We start from the raw sequence: 19,362 nt of genomic DNA, 5'->3' as shown, positions 1-19,362 counted from the left end.
TCGCTTGGGCCGTGCAGGCCTCCTGGGCCCAGAGAGGGCGTGAATAGCTGGGAGAGGTGAAAGCAGTAGCCACAGCAGGTTGGGACGCGAGCAGTCCCGCTCCCTAGGCTCCTGGCCCTGGCGGCAGTGCTCCGAGCCTCCCTGACCCAGCCCTCCCCCAGGAAGGCCCCCCCCCCAAACAAATACCCCCCCACCCTTGCCCCCAACTTCCCCCAACGTCCTCTCTTCCCACCTGAAGAGAAAGAGAGATTGAGTTTTTCTTGGACTTGAGCGTTCTTGGTCTCTTGCTGTAAGGCCCGCGTTTATTCTCCACTGGACCAGGCCCAGTGGCCCCCATGAATGGGGTTTCTGTCTGCACACACAGTGGGCCTGTGAGGCCCACCGCAGGGCAAGCCGCCCACCCCAGGCTGCCAGGTCCTCCGTCCATGGCTGGGAAAGGAGAGGGGCCGGGCCTTGCAAGCAGCAGGCCTCAGGGCCCCCTGGGTCCCCGGGATAGGGGGCAGGTGCCAGGGCCGCCCGGAACCTGCCAAGCCTGTGGGCTTCTGCCATGGGCGCCAGTGCTGAGGCCTCCCAATTCCGGAGGAAACCGCACTTGGGCAGAGCTAGGGTGGCGAGCATGGACCCCAGCCCTTGGGGCCCCAGTGCCACCTGGGCACAAGGCCCGCCTCGGGCTGGTCCCCCTTCCAGCTCCCTAACTACCTCGAGGCAGCTCCCTTCCCTCCAGACCTCCATTTTCTCCTCTGGAAAAAGTCGGTGGAGGGGACAGTTACCCATCCTGCAGCCTCCCTAGCTGTGCCACCCCCCCCACCGTAAACTGCGTGTGAACCAGGGGCTGCCGGGTCCCAGTGTGACCACCGTCATCGGGCACTCCGAAGATGCTTCTAGGCCTCACGCCTCCCCTCTTGGTCAGAGGGACACCTGTGGACCAGGGGGAAAGGAAGCCGGGCCCGAGGGAAGGGGCCGTGGGGCAGAGCGTGAGCCGAAGAAGGGGGTATCTGACCACAGGCCTCCGGGCCAACCCTCAGAGGGCCCCAGCCCCAGGCCCCGCTCCGAGAGCCGAGGGCGGGCGGGTGGGGGCTGGCAAAGAGGCCCCGTCTCACCACATGGCTTTTTGGGGCCAGCTTTGAGGAAGCTTTTCCTACAGCTCTGTCCAGCGTTGACTTATGTTTGGAAGCAATCTGAAAAAATGAGTTAATTGTGGGCAAGGCTCGGGTGGAGGGGAGAGGGGGAAACTGGGGGAGGGTGCAGGGAGGGGGGAGCAGGGCCAAGAAGGGCCATCTGGAAGGAGCTTCCCACCACCATCTGGGGTTCAAGGTCTCTGTCCAGGGCCACGGGGCGGGGGTGGTTTGAGATGCAGGAGGGGGTGGGGGTGGGTCAGGGCGGAAGTCTCCAGCAAGAGGGTCTTCACCGGGCTCCTCAGCATTCACACGCTTGCACCTTTGCCCTCAAGGAGCCCCCGTGCCAGCTCACAGTCCCATATGAAGCACACGGGGGCTGCTGGCACCCTCTCCCTTCTCCCATCCAGGGCTCTGGTTTATGGCCTGAATCTGGGACCGTGCCACACACAGACTAGAGACAGAGACTGTCTGTGGACTGAGCATGAGCAACTACGTTGGGAGCCAGAGATGAAGCCATCAGTGTGCCTGTGTGGCCCTGGGGGACACAGGATGTCCTGAGCTGGTGGTCTGCTAAGGCTCTGGGGGGCGGGAGCACTCAGGCAATGGAGGCTGAAGGTGTGGCGGGGATCCTGGAAGTCTGAGCGCTCCCAGCCTCCCCAGTACAGAGAAGGAACCAAGAGGGGGGTAGGGCTTGCCCAGGTCAGATGCTGGAGGCCGGGCCTCCTGTCTCCCGGTCCAGGCATTGCCTGAGGAGGGGTAGGACCCTTCCCAAAGTGGGCCCCTGGAGTCGGACTGGGACTGTGGCAGGAGCCCTTGCTTTGACCCTCCCCCTGCCTGGGGATAGATTCTGGAATCCTGGCCCCCAACCCATTTCCCCTGTTCGTGCCGCTCCCCAGGCGCTGACTAAACATCCTGCCATCTGGTTCCCATTAGCTGGGCTGGGGGTGGGAGGAAGCCTGCTCCCAGGTTTCTCTGGCACAGCAGTCTGGAGGAGGGAGGGACCCCGCTTCTACCCACCTAGGCAGGAAGGGGCGAGGCCTGGGCCCTCTCAGTTCCCCAGCTCCCGTGGAGTTCTGTCCTGCTGTCCTTCCTGCGCTGGGGACCCAGTGGCCACCTGGCCACCTACTCCGGTCAGTCTTGGGGAACCTGGACATCATGAGGACCTTGAGAAAACGCCCAGAGAGCAGAGCCAGCTTGCAGGGGTGGGGGGGTGCTCAGCAGAACCTGAGGTGCCCTCCCACGCCCACCCCTCCGACACACAGAGCTCACTCGTGGACTTGGGCTGGGACAGGCAGGGCCCCCGGCCAACACTAACCCTGAGCCTAGTGTCTGGAGCGCAGGGTGGGAGGGGTGTCGGGATTTTCCAGGAACCAGGGATACAGCCTGGGGGTTGCTGGAAAGAGTTTTGGGCTCACAGCTCTGCCCTGGACAGACTGGCCATGTGATGTCGGGAGCAAGTCTCTGTGCTCAAGGTCTCGGTCTTTCCATCTTAATGTGGTGGGTGTGGGCTCCTTACAAAGTTCTAGAATCTGAGGTTGCTTCTAGCCGCACAACCCTGGGATTCTAAGGGCAAGGAACGGACTCCTGGTTCTTCTCCTCCTGCCCTTCCCTTCCACGTGGCCCACTGTCCACACACTCGGCACACCCAGGCGCACACATACCTTCATCAGTTGGGGCTCTGATCAGTGGCCGGGAGGATGCCAAAGCAACACCCCTCATCCCTCAGGCCTCCTCAGAACTGCACAGCTGAGAGCTCTCCTCCCATCAAGGGAGGATTGGAAAATGGATTCTTTGCTCGGGGGGGGGGGGGGGGAACATTCCTGAGCCCCTGCTGTGGGCCGGGCCCCATGCGGGAGCCACACAGCCACCTCCCCTGTGCTCCCCGGGCTGGCCGCGTAGTGGGGGAGCACAGGGACCCCCATCAGAAGGAAAGAGACTGGCCGCGGTGATTGGAGGGACAGGGGATCAGATGAGGACTGTGAGACAGTGACATCTGGGCGGAGATGTGAATGAAGAGCAGAAAGCCTCGCAAGCAGAGCTCCAGCAGAGTCCTCCCCACGGGAAGGATGGCCAGAGCAAGGCTGCGAGGCAGAAAGGGGTGTGGCCCAAGTTGAGAACCAGCAGGCCGAGTGAGGGGTGAGGCTGGGAAGGGCAGGAGGGCTAGCTTGATAGGGCGGTCTATGGATGGCGGGCCGATCTCGCCTATAACCTTGAAGGAATCAGGGAGCCACCGTGGACTTCTGAGCAGAGGAGTCACACGATCTGACTTCCATTATAAAAGGATCTCACAGGCTGCAGGGCGGAGCACAGACTTGGTGGGGCCACGAGGGAGAAGACGGCAGGCAGGGCAGAGGCAGCTAGGGGAGGCAGTCTGGGGGAGAGGTGAAGGTGGCTGGCTCCAGGTAGACGCTGCTGGTGGCGGAAAGGGCTGAGGGGGGGAGTGAGCCTGGGGCAGAAGCTCAGGAATCTACCTCACGATCCGGTCAGGTGTGAGGTTGGCGAGGAGACGGCCAGGCGGTGATATCTAGAAGGCAGTTCCGTAGATGAATCTGAAGCTCGGGGCCAAGATCCGGGCTGCTGGTCCAGCCCTCCCTCTATCTGTCATTTGATAAGCGTGTCAAGCCCCCACTATAGACCAGGCCTTCTGCAAGGAACCACGGAGGGACAGTGGCTCTGCAGCCAAAGACACACCCTTGGGGTGACCGTGGGAATAAGGGAACAGCCCTGTCCTTGAGTCTTCCATTTCGTGTTCAAGTAACATGGAGACCAGGGCCAACGTGTGTGCCTGTGTGCAGGTGCAAACACACGTGGGTGCCCGGCTCTGTCGATGGGAATGTGTGGCACGCACTCTCAGGGTGCACGCTCACACATCTAGAGTATATAAAGAAAGGTGCAGGGGCCTTTTTCCCCTTCAAGCTTTGAGAAGAAAAAAAGCCAAACTTTCTGTGCCCTCTTCCTGTTGCCAGCAGTTTCTTCCCCAGAGAAAACCCATCTCGTTTTAATGCCATTAAAACCTCAGAGGATCTGGTCCCAATTAAACAACTTTTTTTGCAGATGCTTTTGTGAGCACTAAATACATCAGCCCGTCCAGAGACCTGGTGTTCCTGAGTGAGTGAAGGAGGAGGGAGGACAAGAGGCAGGGGGAGGGCAAGAGAGACAGAGACAGAGGGAGGCAGAGAGACAGAGAAAGGAGAAGGAGGGAAGGGGAACACAGAACCCCGAGCAGGACCACGATGGCTGGGGATGGGGTGGTGGGGAGCGAGGTGCCCTGGCAGTCAGGTAGAGGGGCCATCGCCTTCAGCTTCCCTGGGGGAAGGTGCCCGTAGAAGGTGGGCCGGAGGGGGTGGAGTGCAACAAGGGGGGGCTTTGGGGCACAAAGGTCCCAGGAGGCTGCTGCGGCCGGGTTGAGGGAGCACTGGCCACGCCTAAAACTCAGTTGGTTCCTACCAATAACTTGGGCCCCGCTCGACTGCCAGGTGGGCATTGAGGGGCCTCAGGCGGGGAGCAGGGCTGGGTGCCAGCTGGAGGCCTGGCACTGGGAAGACGAGGCTGAGCGCCCCTCCCCCGCCTGGCCCTCCGGAGTGGGCACGGTCGTGTTCCAGTCCTGGCGCCTGCATCTCCAGCTCCAGACGCATGTGACTCAGCCCTGCCGGCTTTGCCAAGCCGTCTAGACCCGAGTGTCTCCCTACGGAGGGGGCCATCCCGCCCGCCATTTCCTCTTCTGCTGCCTGGGGCGACTGAGCCCCCACACACGTGCGGGGCCGCCCCCTCCCCCGCCCCTCCGCCCCTGCCTCCACTGAGCACTGTCGCCAGCACAGGGCGGCCACCCCCCACCCCTCACCAGGGCGGCGCATCGCATCGCGGCCTGGGCCGCTGCAGATGGGGAGCGTGAGACCTGGAGCTGGGATCCCAAAGGCCTCCAGGGGCCCCCCTCCCCACCCCATTTTTAGAGCCTGGCTCAAGAAGGCAAGTGAAGACCCTGACCATGGCCCCCCCCCTGCCCCACACTCGACGCTGTTCATTCTCACCCCCGGATCTATGGGGGCTAGGATCAGCCTCGCGAGTCATGGGTCCACCCCCAAATACGCAGCCTGGCTCCGTCTACACCCCCAGAAATGCCTGCAGAGGGGACGGACCTCACAGACCCTAGGAGTAGTCTGAGATCTGATCGGGGTTCTAGGCATGTGAAGTGTGCCCTTGCAGGAGGCTGTGGCCTCGGAAGTCCCAGCGTCCCCTCGGCTCTGAGGGCCCCTCAGCAGCGGGAGGTGAGGCCGAGGCTCTGAATCAGGAGGCCTAAGGCAGGCCGAGGTTTCCTTAGTGTTCCCGTGGGCAGGGAGCCAGCTGCCCCTGCCTTCTATTGCCATGGTCCCTTCCCCAGCACCGGGACCCGAAAGGGTAGGAAGAGGAATGCCAAGTTCCCAGGACAGCCTCCCCATCCTCATGTGCCAGACTCTCGGTGTCCACACAGAGGTGTAGAATGACAGCATTCTCGAATGGATGGTCATCAGTCAGCTCCTAGGTTGACAACCTCATCCACCCAGTACTTGTGGCAGGCTCACATCTGTCGGGCCCGTAGTGGCAGCTCTGGAGTCCTCTGGACTTACCAGACTCCAGTAGTGTGTGTGCTTGGCCAGGCGAGTCCCCAGGGCCCTGAGGTGGGTGAATGACAGCCACCTGAAAGAGAGTCAACATCACCCTTGTTCCAGGAGCCCTTTAGGCCTCGTTGCCCATGTGGCAGTTTGGGGTCTCTGCAGTCTTTGTGGCTCCTCCGGGTCTCATTTGCAAAAGCCCTTACTTTCTGGTTTTCCAGCCCCCCTCCCACCTGTGAAGACGGCTCGTTTTGAGCAGGCTCCCGGCTGGCATGCATGTTGTGGGCTGGCTTCGAGACCTGGGCACGAGGGTGGGCGGTGACCCACAGCCCAGCACGGTGGGGTAGCTCGGTCAGGGGCAGAAGAATGAGGCTGGGGAAGGAGGAAGGGGAGAGGGAGGGGCAGAGAAGGCAGCCTTCGCCTCGCCTGGGGAAAGTCTGCACCTCAGACCATCCTCAGCCTGACCTCGTTACCCCGTCTCATTTCGCCCCCAAATCCAGAGTCAGGAACGGCCACTTACTTCTCCCACGGGGTGGAGAAGAACTGAATTCTTCCTCTGAAATGGCACGCACATTCGCCACTTGCCTTTTCTTCAAGAGCCTGCCTTTGGTGCTCACCAGGGGACGTGGCGAGGAGTCTTTCCGTCTCTTCCTACTGGGGAGGAGGAGGGGGGTGAGGAGAGAGGGAGTTAGAGGGGGGCCTCTGTCCCTCAAAGGCACCCCTCTTTCGGGGGCAGGAGTTTCTGGGGAACAAGGCCTTCGGCCCCTGTCAGATGCAGCAGAAGCCAGTCTGCTTTCTCTTCCTTGATGGAGAGGCAAACCTTTGAACTCCAGCTTCCTGTGATTGGCGGTGTCTGCTGGGGGAGGGGGGCCTTGGTTAAGGTTCCCCCTGAGCCCTGGGGTCTGTTGCTAAGGACAGCCTGAACATTGCAGTGGAGATGCTCTCACGGACCCTCCTGTTGCCGGATGTCCCGCATACCTCCCGCCAACAGCTGCTGCCCCAGGGCAGGGAGGCCAGTGGGTGAGGGCATCTGCTTGGCTTACGTTTCTGTGCCCACTGCACAAGGCGAGGTGCCTCACGCGGCTGACCGCCTTGGCCTCCACTGCCCGCCAGCCCATCCCTGGTACAGTGGGGCCAGTGCCTGTCAACTGGCCTCATTTTCCAACCTGTTTTCCAAGTACTGACACATGGCTGAGGCCCCGCTGGGACCCACGGCCAAGTTTCCCCCACGATCCGGAGGTTGGCTCTTGTTGCACAAAGTGCCTAGGTCCGCCTGGGGACGCGCACTCTCCACTGACCCCCTACCCCTACCCAACCCCCTCCTAGGTGGATGCGTCCTTCAGCCTCATTTTTGGCCCCTGATGCACCCAAGCCTCCTTCGTAGAACACAGGCGATTTGGGCAGGAGTGCCCTTCGGAGGGCTACACTCTCCTTCTTTACTCTAGTTATCCACCCTTTCACATCCCTACCCACCTCTCTGGGCTTGCACACCTCCCAAGACAGGGAGTGCTCTCCCTTTCCAGGCGGCCAGCCAGTGTTTAGACAGTGTCTTCGGGGAGAGGTGCTTCCTTGTGTTGAGCTTGAGTCCAAGTTTCCAGACGCTTCTACCAGCTGGCCCCTTCTTTCCCCCCTCCCTGAGGGGCCCAGTAGCCTCTGTTCCCAGCCCAGCCTCCAGCCTTTCCAGCGGAGGAAGCTTGGGAGGCACCATGATTTAGCGGTGGTGTGCGCAGGGAGGCTGCGGCCTGCTGCTGTGTCTTCAGCAGCCATCTCCACGAGCTGAGGGCCAGCCAGCACGTCCCTCATGGAAGGGGATGGACCCTTTGACCTCTCAAGATGGTTTTCTTCCTTCGAGGCCCTGCCAACCCCTCCACATCCCACCCCATGCCATGGACAGAGCTGCTGAGTTTGGGGAAGGGCTGCTTAGAGTACTGGCTCCATCGGGCTGGGTGGAGAAGGGGAATTTTCTTCCAGAATACACAGGAGCTGGTTTCTTCCTGATCCTTAGGAGCAGAGGATATGGGGAGGGTGGGGGAGGCCACCACACTGCTGTGGTTTCTCCCGCCAAATTCCCCAGTCCTAGGAAAGATCCACAGAAAAACCCACAAGAATTTGAATGTCTGAGCTGGAGCTGTGATTGAAATGAAATTTTTAAAAAAGAAAGAAAGAAAAACAAAAACAAAAAGAGACAAAAAAAAAAAAAAAACAACACCCAAAGCCCCTATAGCCTTCAGCTGCCAGAAGGGCCCAAGGCAGCAGCCATGCTGGACAGGGGAAGGGGCCTTGTGGTGCCCTGCGTGTCTCTTCAGCTCAGTTCCAAGGCGCTGGGTCCTCAGAATAGCTTGCAATTCCAAAGCATTCAGTAGGGAATCAGGCCCTGCCCCACAAAGTCGGGCTGGGGTCTTTTTCTGTTAACTTACACCCCTGCGTCCCCCCGCCTCCTGGGACAGAGCTGAGAGCCCTTGGCTGTCACTCAGATGACTGCAGTTGTGTCCTGTCAGGGCCCTGGGTCTCCCTGTCTCTAGACTTGCCTCTTGATCCCTCTCTCCAGGACATGGCCAGACAGGGCACAGAGGAGGGAGAGGCCCGGACAAGATGGAGCTGACAGCAGCTGCCCGCCTCGTCTGAACAACAGGTCGCAGGGATGGGGGCGTTGGAGGTCTGGGGGCAGATGGGTGGTGAAATTTCATGCCAGACTCATTGAATTTGAGGGCTGTGAGAGATGCTAAGAAATTTACAAGTGGACAGGGAGGGAAGGAGCCACAGAACCTTCCAGGAAGATGAAAGAGAGCCGGGGAGGAGGCGGGGGCGGTAGCAGGGCCCAGCATAATAGTGAACATTTACACAGTGCTTTGTACGTGCCAGGCATTGTCAGAGGAATTATTCTCTCATTGCAACCCAATGAGGTAAGCGCTCTGGTCATTCCCCATTAGGTGAGGGCAAGGAGGCACGGAGAGATTGGGGTAGGCTGCCCAAAGTGATCCAGCTAGTGAGTCGTGGGGCCGGATTGGAGCACAAGAAACGTCCCTCTAGCTGCAGCCGTGAGCGTGGGAAACAGGAGCTAGAGCCCCGCGCGGGGAGCGGGATGCTCAAATCCCAGTTACGTCCCACCCACAAGGCGCCTCTCCATCCTCGAGAAGACAATCCGCCCAAGGCAGGAGCGCCCTCTCCCGGAGAAGGCTCGCCCGGACGCCTCCTCCGCCCAGACAGCTAGCAGAGGCGACGTGAGCGACGGGGCCACGGAGAGCCAGGCCGCGCTAGCCCGCGCCCCGCCCCTTCCCCAAGGCCGGCCTCCTGGGTGGTGCCACAGCGCGCGTGGAGCGGCAGCCCAATGGGGGCGCGGGGAGGGTGGGAGGGGCGGGGGGCGGGCACAGGCAGGGGGGCGGGACGGGCGCAGCGCTTTGGGTGTGATTGGCAGCTGGGTCAGCCGGTGAGCCTGGGGCGGGGGCGGGGCGCGATTCAGAGCGCGAAACATGGCTGCATTGGGTGCTGGCGGGGACGGCGGCGGCTACCGGGACGAGGGTGACGACGGCGTGCTCAAGGCGGCCGTGGAGGTGTTCGCGAAGCTAAAGGTGCCGCGGGCCCAGGGAGCCACCCGGACAGCGGCGGCCGGGCGGCGGGGAGGGCAGGGCCTACAGCGGAAGTCGGCGGCGCGACGCGCCCGCCCTTGTGTTAGCTCCCGGCTGCGGCCTGTGTCCCGCTGCAGGGGCGGCTGGGGGGCACCTGTCTCTGCTCCTTGGGCCTCCACGCTTGCCGTCTGCGTGGTCCGTGCCTGGTAGTTCGGGCTGGCGCCACGCGGGTGCTGTCCCTTAACTTGTGTTGCAGGAATTCTGCGGGACCTGGCTGGGCGCATGAAGCAAGCGCAGACGCGGGGAGGACACGGGCCCTGGCCTCCAGGAGCTCGCGGGGTCTAGGGGGAGACGGACGGGCGGGGTCCGTGTCACCCTGTCGAGTGGGAGTCAGGTGCCCGTGGGGAGGAGACCCGCTCCACCAGGTCCGACCGCCGGCCGGGGTCCCGCACGCCCTGCTTCTGCTCCGCCCCACCCCTCGCCGGTCCCCCACCCCGTCCCCTGCAGACCAGCGCTACGGGCGCTCTCACTCGACTTTTCCTTGGGTCCCCTAGCCGGGAGCCGGGATCAGAATCTCGCCATCTCGTCAAAGCCCCTAGTTGCTACAAGGTTACACTTGCGCGGAGGGGGCGTACTTGAGGAGGCGGGGTGGCAGGCCGCCACTGCAGGTGGGCTGAGAACCAGGGGAATTGAACTCTGGGCAAGACGGAAGGACAGTGGGAGGGACAGCGCTGCTGGCCGCGTGCCGGCCGCGGGGGTGGGGAGCGCGTGTGCTCACCAGCCTGGTGTGAGGGAAGGTGCATGGAGAGCATGAGCGCAGAAGTGCATCTCTGCCCTTCGGTCAGACTTTCTAAAGCTTCCTGGTTTTCCCTTTCCTTGCTTAGGACCTCAACTGCCCGGTCCTGGAGGGTCTTTATATCACAGAACCCAAGACCATTCAGGAACTGCTGTGTAGTCCCTCGAAGTACCGCTTGGAAATCCTGGAGTGGATGTGTGTTCGGTAACATCTTTGTTTCTTCCTCCCAGTCCCTGGGGTACCGCCCGGGGCCACTCAGCCCACGTGGGGAAGGGGGAGGGGTTGATATTTTTACAAGCAGTGGTCCTCCCAGAGGGCTTCATACCTTTACCCCCAGACATCAGGAGAACAGCTGTTGGGGAAAGAAGTGCCAGCCACGAAAGCCGGGCTCAAATTTGCCTTGGAGGTGCTGCCCCCACCCCCACACCAGGGCTCTAGTGGGCCGTTTGCTGCCCTGCTGAAGTGCTGCGTGGTGCTTCTGAGTGTTCTTCTCGCTCTACTCGTTTCAGACTTGACAGGGCCCCCATCCCTTCATTCTCAGTCTGGAGTCGTGAACTGTCTTAACGTCTTGCCACTGAGGAGTGACAACCAGGGCCGAGACCCTGTTTCCCGGTCGTTCAGGTCAAGGTGTGCCCTGCTGTGTGTGCCTGGCACTCTGCAGGGGGAGCAAAGCCTGCCCAGATGGCAAGGGCAAAGATCCGGAAAGTCTTAAGGGAAGTCTGTTCCTTAGGAGCAGCAGCCCCTGAGCTGAGCATCTGTCTCAAGGCTGCAGTGCGGAAGGCTTGACCAAGCCTCATGGAGAACAGCCTCCTGTACTGTTGGGCGTGACCCCGGGCCCCTCTCTGGAGTGGGCACGGTTGGTACGGGAGTCTCTCAGGAGGCCAGGCGTGGGCCTGTTCCTCTTCAGCCTTGCCTGTCTGCCCTTGCAGCTAAGGAAGATGCCCGGGCAGGCGCCCGGTACTGGAGCAGCAAGGATCCAGCCTGCACCCGGCTGGTGTACTTGCCAGGCCACGGGACGGCAGCAGGCCTTGCCCTGGGCTGGGTGTCCAATAAATGGCTGGGAGGAAGAGGAGGCGTTCGCATGTTAGGGCCTCTGCATTTCCAGCAGCCTGTCCTGTCTTCCAGGCCTCAGAGCACTCTCATAACCTTTTCTCTCCCTCCTGGAAACACCCTTCAGGTCTCTGCATGTTACCCATTCTCTTATATGGCCTTCAAAGACCCAGCTCGCATGGCCCGACTCCTTTTAAAGTAGCTCCCAAGGGCTCCTGGGTTGCTTAGTCACTTGAGCATCCAACTCTTGATTTCAGCTTAGTTCATGATCCCAGGGTTGTGGGATCAAGCCCGGCTCCATGCTGAGCTTAGAGCGTGCATAAGATTCTCCCTCTCCCTCTGCCCCTCTCCCTGGCTCACACGCTCGCTCTCTCTCTCTCTCCCTCTCCCTTTCTCTCTCTTTCTAAAATAAAAAAAAAAAAAAAAATAAACTCTCCCCAGCTCCCAGGGCAAAACATATCCATCTTTCCCCTGGATACCCACAACCTTTTGAGCATATCGCTACCAGAGCCCTCAGCCCATGAATTCTGTCTTGGCCTGCTGTCCTGTCTGGCTCTGCAAAGTACTGGGAGCTGCTGGAGAGCAGGTAGCAGGTAGGACTCCTGCATCAGCCCCAGGCCGCACGTGTGGTCCAGGCTGTGGGCTAACAAGCAGGTGCATGGACACGTGCGCACCCATGTGTCCTTCTGGGCGCCTCAGGCTCGGACGGGTGTCCTCAAGGAACAGGGACTCCAGTGCTGCAAAGGGCTCGGGCATGAGCCCCAGACTTGGGCATATCTCTGTGTTCTGAATGTTATGGGTGCTGGCAAGGAGGAGGTGGCATTTGATCTGGGAGGGGACAGATAATGGCGGGTGCTCATTTCAACAGGGGTGAGGGACTGAGGTGTGGGAGGGAGAGCTGGGCAGCAGTGTCCTGAAGAGCAGCTTTGGGGAAGCTCATGCAGAGCCTCGCAAGCCGCGTAAAGGCCTCTGTACCTCACGCTCTACGCAGGGCCAGCGTGGAGCGACCTTCTGAAGTTGGAAGCTTTGGCAAGGTGACTCGGGGGTTCTGTGGTGGATGGGTTTGGAGGGGAGAGGCTGGAGGCAGGGAGACCAAGATGGAGACTGTTGCAACAGCCCCAGGATGGCAGGAGGCTGGCTTGGAATGACACATGGCTCATGTGACAGTCACTGCCAGCCCTGGAAGGACCAGTGCATGGTCCAGGAATCCAGGAGGAGAGGCAATAGTGGGGATGGGGTCTCGAGCGTTCTCCCAGAACGAGGGAGGCCACAGCCACGTCTTGGAGAGGCTCTCGTGGACAGAGCCCAGATCTGCCTGGCCCAATCTGATGCTGGGGACTGGGTCACCTGCTGCCCAGAGAGGGATGCATGGGAGTGTATGGGTACATTCCTGAAGTGTTTTTAGTACTTTTATAAATACAAGAAGCTGAATCCTCTGAAGGAACAGGCAGGGAAGGATAATTGCTTCTTACGATCGCAACCTGGCAAAAGTGCCCTGGGCCTTTCAAGGGCCCGAAAAGAGGGTTGGATAGAGTTCAGTTTCTCCCATATTTCATGTAGGCTTTCTTTGCATGTGGCTTCTGCGTTTCAGCTCTTGCTTACGGCCGCTCTGTTCACCCCGCTCCGGGCGGAACCTGGGAGCTGTAGCTAGCGTCGGCCGTGGGGCTCAGCGTGCTGGCTCTGGCCGGCCCGTGTGCCGAGCTGGCCCGCAGCGTGGGGCAGAGCAGGGCCACGGGGTCCCCTGCATTGCTGAATTCAGGGCGCCTGGCTTTCCTTGGCTCCTAAAGAGCTGTGCTTGCTTTTCAAGGCCTTGAGTGCCGTTCCTTCTTGCCCTGCTCCCTGCTGCTTCAGGAAAATCAACTTTAATGAAAGCCCTTTCCAAGTGAGGTCGCTTAGTCTTTTGTGGATTTGTTCTTTAGTGTGTTGAAGTGGTTTGCTGTGGTCCAGCCTGATGGATTGCTGAGTGCTCTCTGCTCCTTGGCGCCTTATGAGTGGGAGCGTTGCCCAGCAACCAGGCCCAGGGCCCAGCCTCCTAGCGTTTCACACGGCGGCGGGGGGCTCCTTCTCCCACTCCTTTTGCCCCACCCCTTTTTGGCAGAAAAGTTGGCTGCCTCAGTGAGTCTTGAAGACAGGCGATATAGCTGAGGCTCCCTCTCTGCTGTACTTCTGCGGCGTGGAGCCCGGGGCCTCAGGTGCAGGGTGGCCCCACCAGCTCCCAGGGTCCCAGTATTGTCAGGGCAGGTGTGGCCTGGGACGCAGGCATTCATTCGGAGGTGTGGCCCCAAGGATAGAGAAGTGAGCCCGCTCCGAGGAACAGCTGCCCTGCCCTTTTCTACCATGCAAAGTCAGCAGTTCCCTAGGGCTGGCAGGCCACTACACCATGATGGCAGAGTGGAGTCCCGGTCCCCACTGTCCTGTGGAAAGAGCCTCTTCATCTTTCTGTAGGGGGGGCCTGCCCTGGCAGCCAGCTCCTGAGGCTCCCTGGCAGGCAGGTGTTAGTCTCAGCAGCTGGAGCGATGTCCCCACGGCCTTGGTGTTGTGCTAGGCCCGGTGCTAGGGGCTGGGGGTGCAGTGTTCAGATCGTCCCAGTCTGGGGGACTGGAGGAGACCCAGTCTGGGGGGCCTGAGCTGTGTGTTGCTTATGACGCCTGCCTTTGGATGTGGTCTCTGGAAACGGTTTTGCCCATCAGCTCGGTGTCTTAAGGCAAGATGCTTATGAGTGGCCACCGTCCCATGTATCTATCTGGTATCGTCAGGGCTGGGGCTCTGCTGGACCTAGGGGGACAGCTGGGATTGCTGTCTCCCAACCCAGGGGCTGGGGCTGTGATCCCAGAACCTATCACACTAGGAGCCCCCAAATGGTTTAAAGGTGTGAACTGGAGTAGCCTAATGTCCTGCTGATTTAAGATTTTCAAAAAAGAGAAAACGTCCTTCCGTTGAAAGAGCTAAGCATGGGCATTTACTAATGGCACATTATTCCATGGCAAGAGGCCCTGATTTTTCATTTGTTAATACACACTGGCTGCCTTTTCTGTGCTGGCTGCCATGGCATTAGAGCCCAGATGTATAAAATGAAAAGTTGGCTCCTGGCTTCAGTGGGCCTGCGGTCTGGGAGGTGGGAGCTCAGTGGAAGGTCAGTGCCCGGGTCCTGCTGTGATGGAGGGATGCCAGGATGTCTGTGGGCCTGCCCCTCCCCCAGCTTCCCAGGGGACACCCAGGCAGGGCTTCAAGGATGCCTGGGCAGGAAGGGCCTTGGTGGACAGCCTTCAAATGAACCTGCAGCATGGTTGAAAGAAAAGCCAGCCCCTTGGTTCCTTCAGAGCTTCAAGCTCTGAGGAAATCAGGATTTTCCTCTTGGGTGGTCATTTTGTTTATCATGAGAATTTAAATTTCAGTGTTCAAATCCACATTTCTGAGGTTCACTTGCAGAAATATCTTGTGGTTTTTTTCCCCCTGGTAACTTATGGAGTTGACATTCACATCACATAAAAGCGTCCGTTTCAAAGGGAACATTTCAGTGGTGTTTAGCTCACGCACAAGTAATTCACTTTTTTAGAGCACGTGCGGGGAGAGGTCACGAGGAGCCTCTGCGGCCCGCTCAGGACTGACCAGTTTTGCTCTTTGCCTGCAGGGTCTGCCCCTCCTGGCAGGACAAGTTCAGCTCACTAAAGGGGGCCCCAGTCGAGGTGAAGATCCAAGGTGAGTCTGCGTTACAGGACTTTGGAGTTGGGGGGTGGATTCTGAGCTTGTGCGTGGCCTCCTTAGCAAGACGGAGTGAATTTCCCATTGGATTGGTGTTTACTTCTGGCCAGCGCACACCCTGGAGATCTTGCCAGAGCCTTCTAGAATCAGGGCACACTCACACCCTGTGCGTAGGCCAGTGGGAGAGTTCCTCTCACAGGGGCATGCGAATGAGACCAAGAATGTGTCACCCTGCCAGCCCACCCGCCAGGGCACCGGAGGCGGGGACTGGTTCTTGCCGATGCCACTGGGGGTTCCGTCCCCATCTTTCTGCCGTGTGCACGCTTGATAGCTCTCCATAGGGCTTGTCTTGTAACTGCTTCTTTTCGATCTTTTGTTGGCAGAAACGGTTCTTAATCTGGTGATGAACGTTAGGCAAAAGGGGATAGGGGACAGTCCTCACAGTGGTGTCTCCGAAGGTCAGATTTTCGTGGGCCTGTGTTTGGCCCATCTCCTCCAGGGTGGGTGACCTGGACCCTGGAGCCCCAGTGCAGGTCCCGGCTGTCACTGCCAGATTAGTTATCCAGGGACAGTTGTCCCCGAGGCTGAAATGGCCCAGAAGAACAGGGTGTCGTGTCTTGGAGCGTGAAGGACCGGCCTGGGCTGCACAGCGGTGCTGCCCTTACCCCAGTGTGTTATGGCCGGCACTTTCCTACTGATGGGACCACGTCAAGGCCAGGTGAGCCTGGCCATCAGCCTGCATCTGAATTCTTTCACACCCACCCACCCACCCACAGGTACTAACCGTGCCCTTAGTCCAGCCAAAGCCTCGACCTCGCCATCCCCAGCCTAGTTTCCTCTTCTGTAGAGCTGGGGTGACAGCCTCAGCCTCGCCCACCCGGGGAAGCGTGCCAAGTGTCAGAGCAGGTGGTAGGACATGGGTGCTTGTCAAAGGGTATAATCCTCCAAAGAGGATTCGGACAATTCATGAATTCATTTGACCGGTATTTGTGGAGTGTCTCCCACGCACCTGGCATCGTTTTAGGTGCTGCTCACACGGCCCTTACGTGCCAGCTGGGAGAAACAGGTGATAGATGGAGGCAGCAAAGTTCTGTGTTGCATGGTGAGAAGTGCCATAAAGCAAGCCAGGTGAGGGCAGAGTGGTGCATGGGCGGTGAAGGGTGCTCCTGTGGATATAAGATGGTTGGGGAGAGCCTCCCTCTCTCTCTCGTCGTTTTAAAATATTTATTTACTTATTTTGGGAGAGAGAAAGAGTGAGTATGGGCGGGGGAGGGGCAGAAAAACAGAGGGAGAGAATGCCAAGCAGGCTCTACACTGTCAGCACAGAGATGGGACTCCGTCTCACAAACCGTGAGATCGTGACCTGAGCCAAAATCTAGAGTTGGACGCTTAACCGACCGAGCCACCCAGGTGCCCAAGGCCTCCCTTTTAAACACAGACTTGCAGGAAGGGAGGAAGTGAGCCTGGCAGATCTCAGGAAGAATGGTGTTCAGGGTAACACGACAGCAAGTGCAAAGGGCCTGAGGTAGGCTTGTGTGTGCCTTGCAGCTGTGAAGAGCAGCAAGGAGGCCGGGGTGGCCGCTGCAGAGTGAAGAGCAGGGGAAGAGTGGTGGGGCGAGGGCAGAGAGAGAGGCCACAGGGCCGGATCAGGCTAGGTCTGTGGGCCATGGAAGGACAGTTTTTATTGTCAGGAAAGCCGTGGCCTGACTTAAGCTTAAAGCTGTGGTGTCGCAGGGGCCTTACGGCCGCTGAGCTGAGAACGGGAGGCCCGGGCGGAGGCCAGGAGAGCCCTGGAGGGCTGTTGCGGTGATTCAGGCAAGACATGGGGACGGGGCGGTAGTGGAGGTAGAGTGTTGGCCAGATCCCGGGCTTATCGTGAAGGGGGGGTTGGCCGGACTCGCCGAGACTTGGACGTGGCCTAAGCAGGAGAGGAGCTGTGGAGGACACGAGGGTTTGGGGTTAAGGGTTGTGGGTAGAGTAGGCATGCTTGGGGTATGACTGGTATTTGTACTCTGTTTCCAGGATTACTAGCGCTTTCACAAAAACGCTCTGCTCGTTTCTTGCACCAAACCTTCCAAAGCAGATGCCAGAGTTAGGCCTGTTGGATCACTGAGCCATGTCGGCGTAGGAGATGGGCTTTGCCCATGAAGGAGTAAGGGCACTGCCACAGAGCTACTTCGGGGGTTCAGAGCTGGCATTGGCCCCAGGCTTTCTAGCTCCAAGTCTGGGGCCTTTCTCTCTGTACCAGATGGCTGCTCAGAAAATGCCCAGGGCACCCTGTAAGGTGTGGCTGGGCACCAGGCAGTGACTCAGTTTCCCAATCTGTACCATGGAGCTGAGGTCTGCCCCCTAGAGCTGCCGGCAAGGTGAAAGGAGACGATGATGATAAAGGCCTGTAGGAAGGCTCCCTGACCTCTGTCAGCTCCTCAGGAGGCTGGCTGCTTCTCCTAGAAGCCAGACAGTGTTCCTTGTATGGAAGAACGTCAGATGTGACGCCCTATTTTCAGCCCAGGAAACTGATGCGGGTCACACAGCCAGAGGCATTCCTAGGTATCCTGTCCCCGCCTCCTTGTCCACCTAGGCCTTCTGGGCCCAGCCTGGCCTCTTGGACACCGGCCCGCCCGTGCTGGAGCGGGAGCACTGTCCCCAGAGCGGCGCTCGGCACTCTGCGTGTCGGCGTGCCCCTGAGCGCACGGTGTCCTCTCCCGCCTGGGTGGGCCTCTGCGGTAATAGGATCCTTGTGTTCTGACAGAGATGGTGAGACTAGGCCAGGAGCTGATGCTGTGTGGGCTGGATGACCAGGAGCTCCTAAAGGTAAGAGAGGGTCCTCTCCGTCCCCACAGGCTGGGGACCTCGGTGAGGCTGGGTTAGGGGTAGGAGGGGTATCTTTCCTCTGGCCTCAGGAGGCCAGCATCCCAGCCACTGTTCCTCAGCCCCCTGGGACAGGAATCAGTAGGATTCCCTTGCACAGACCCCAGCCACCCCTAGGGCTAAGCGGGAAGGCCACCGAGGAGGCCCGAGGCAGATCTCTGGTTATGGTGACTGAAGGGACAGAGCGCGTCCTGTCCTCGGTCAGTGACTTCATATGCACTGGCACTGTGGTGGGTACTTTATATGCCAGTAGCTGTCACACTCACCCTTGGCACTAGGTACTTATCTTAGCCCCATTTCACAGGGGAAGTGTCAGACAACTTGCTCTAGGTCACCCAGTGACAGAGCCTGGCCTCGAACCCAGGCCTCTGGTCTAAGCCCATGCACTTTCCCTGACTCGCTGGCCCCCTGCAACTTTCTGAACAGAGGTGACCCTGATCCACACCCGCATCAGTCAAAGGAACCCTACCCCTACCCTTAGAATCTTGTCAAACTCTTGAAATAATTATTTTCACGTTTTGGCTATTAAATAATAACATGAATGTCAGTGTATATGTTTTTAGCTGAAGACACGTTCTCAGTTCTCTTGGGGGTACATAGCTAGGAGTGGTAGTGACAGGTCAATGTAGTAAATGTAGTACATTTAACGGTTTGAAGAATGCTGTGCCAACCTGTTTTCCAAAGTGGCTGCACCATTCGACATGCCCACTAGCAGTTTGTGAGGGTTCCAGTTCCTCCACATACTCACCAAAATTTGTTCATCTTTTTCATTCCAGTCATCCTGGTGTGTGGGTTTCGATTTGCATTTCCCTGGTGGCTAATGATGTTGAGTGTCTTCTCACGGACTTGTTGGCCATTTGGATATCTTCTTTGGAGAAGTGTCTTCGTTCAGTTCTCTTGCCCACTTTTTAGTTGGGTTGTCTTTTATTGTTGAGTTGTAAGAATTCTTTACGTGTTCTGGATACAAGCCATGTCAGATATTAGATTTACAAATATTTTCTTCCATTCTGTGGATTGTCTGTTCGCTTTCCGGAATTATACTTTAGAGCACAAAACTTTCTAGTTTTGATGAAGTCCGATTTACGTATGTTCTTCTTTTGTTGCTTGTTCTTTTGGCGTTATAGCTAACAATGCATTGCCAAATCCAAAGTCACGAAGATAGATATCTATCTTTTCTTCTAAGGGTCTTTAAAAAATTTTTAAAGAGAGAGAATGAGAATGAGTGGGGGAGAGGGGCAGAAGGAGAGGGAGAATCTTAAGCAGTGTGGAGCCTGACGCGGGGCTTGATCCCATGACCCTGGGATCATGACCTGAGCCAAAATCAAGGGTCGGATGCTCAGCCGACTGAGCCACCCAGGTGCCCCTCTTCTAAGAGTTTTATCGTTTTTAGTTCTTACATTTAGGTCTTTGATCCATTTTGAGTTAGTTATGTATGGTGTAAAGTGTGTCTCCAACTTCATTCTTTTGCATGTGGCTGTTTAGTTTTCCCAGCACCATGTATTGAAAAGACCATTCTTACCTCATTGAATTGTCTTAGCATCCTTGATGAAAATCAGTTAACTAGAAATGTGAAGGTTTATTTCTTGATTCTCCATTCTGTTCCATTGATCTATGTCTGACTTTATGCCACACTGTCTTCATTAGTGTAGCTTTGTAGTAAGTTGTAACAT

General features: G+C 58.5%; 1 protein-coding gene across 3 annotated transcripts in view; it reads left to right on the top strand.

The window, feature by feature from the left end:
* Nucleotides 1-9,145: 9,145 nt before the first annotated feature.
* HAUS7 (HAUS augmin like complex subunit 7) overlaps nucleotides 9,146-19,362 on the top strand; it is a 29,342-nt gene continuing 19,125 nt past the window's right edge. For 2 of the 3 annotated variants that reach the window (XM_045473200.1, XM_045473199.1), the window contains exons 1-4: nucleotides 9,146-9,276; nucleotides 10,158-10,273; nucleotides 14,751-14,818; nucleotides 17,574-17,635. In XM_045473200.1, coding sequence (XP_045329156.1) covers nucleotides 9,178-9,276; nucleotides 10,158-10,273; nucleotides 14,751-14,818; nucleotides 17,574-17,635 — 345 coding nt within the window. In that variant the 5' untranslated portion in view covers nucleotides 9,146-9,177. Of the gene's footprint in view, nucleotides 9,277-9,529; nucleotides 9,699-10,157; nucleotides 10,274-14,750; nucleotides 14,819-17,573; nucleotides 17,636-19,362 lie in introns of all 3 variants that reach the window. The other variant, XM_045473201.1, reaches the window with a different exon arrangement.

Source organism: Leopardus geoffroyi, chromosome X, assembly GCF_018350155.1.
Source record: "Leopardus geoffroyi isolate Oge1 chromosome X, O.geoffroyi_Oge1_pat1.0, whole genome shotgun sequence".
NCBI classification, from domain to species: Eukaryota; Metazoa; Chordata; class Mammalia; order Carnivora; family Felidae; genus Leopardus; species Leopardus geoffroyi.
The sequence above is the reverse complement of the archived record's forward strand: the minus strand, read 5'-3'. Positions and strand labels throughout refer to the sequence as shown.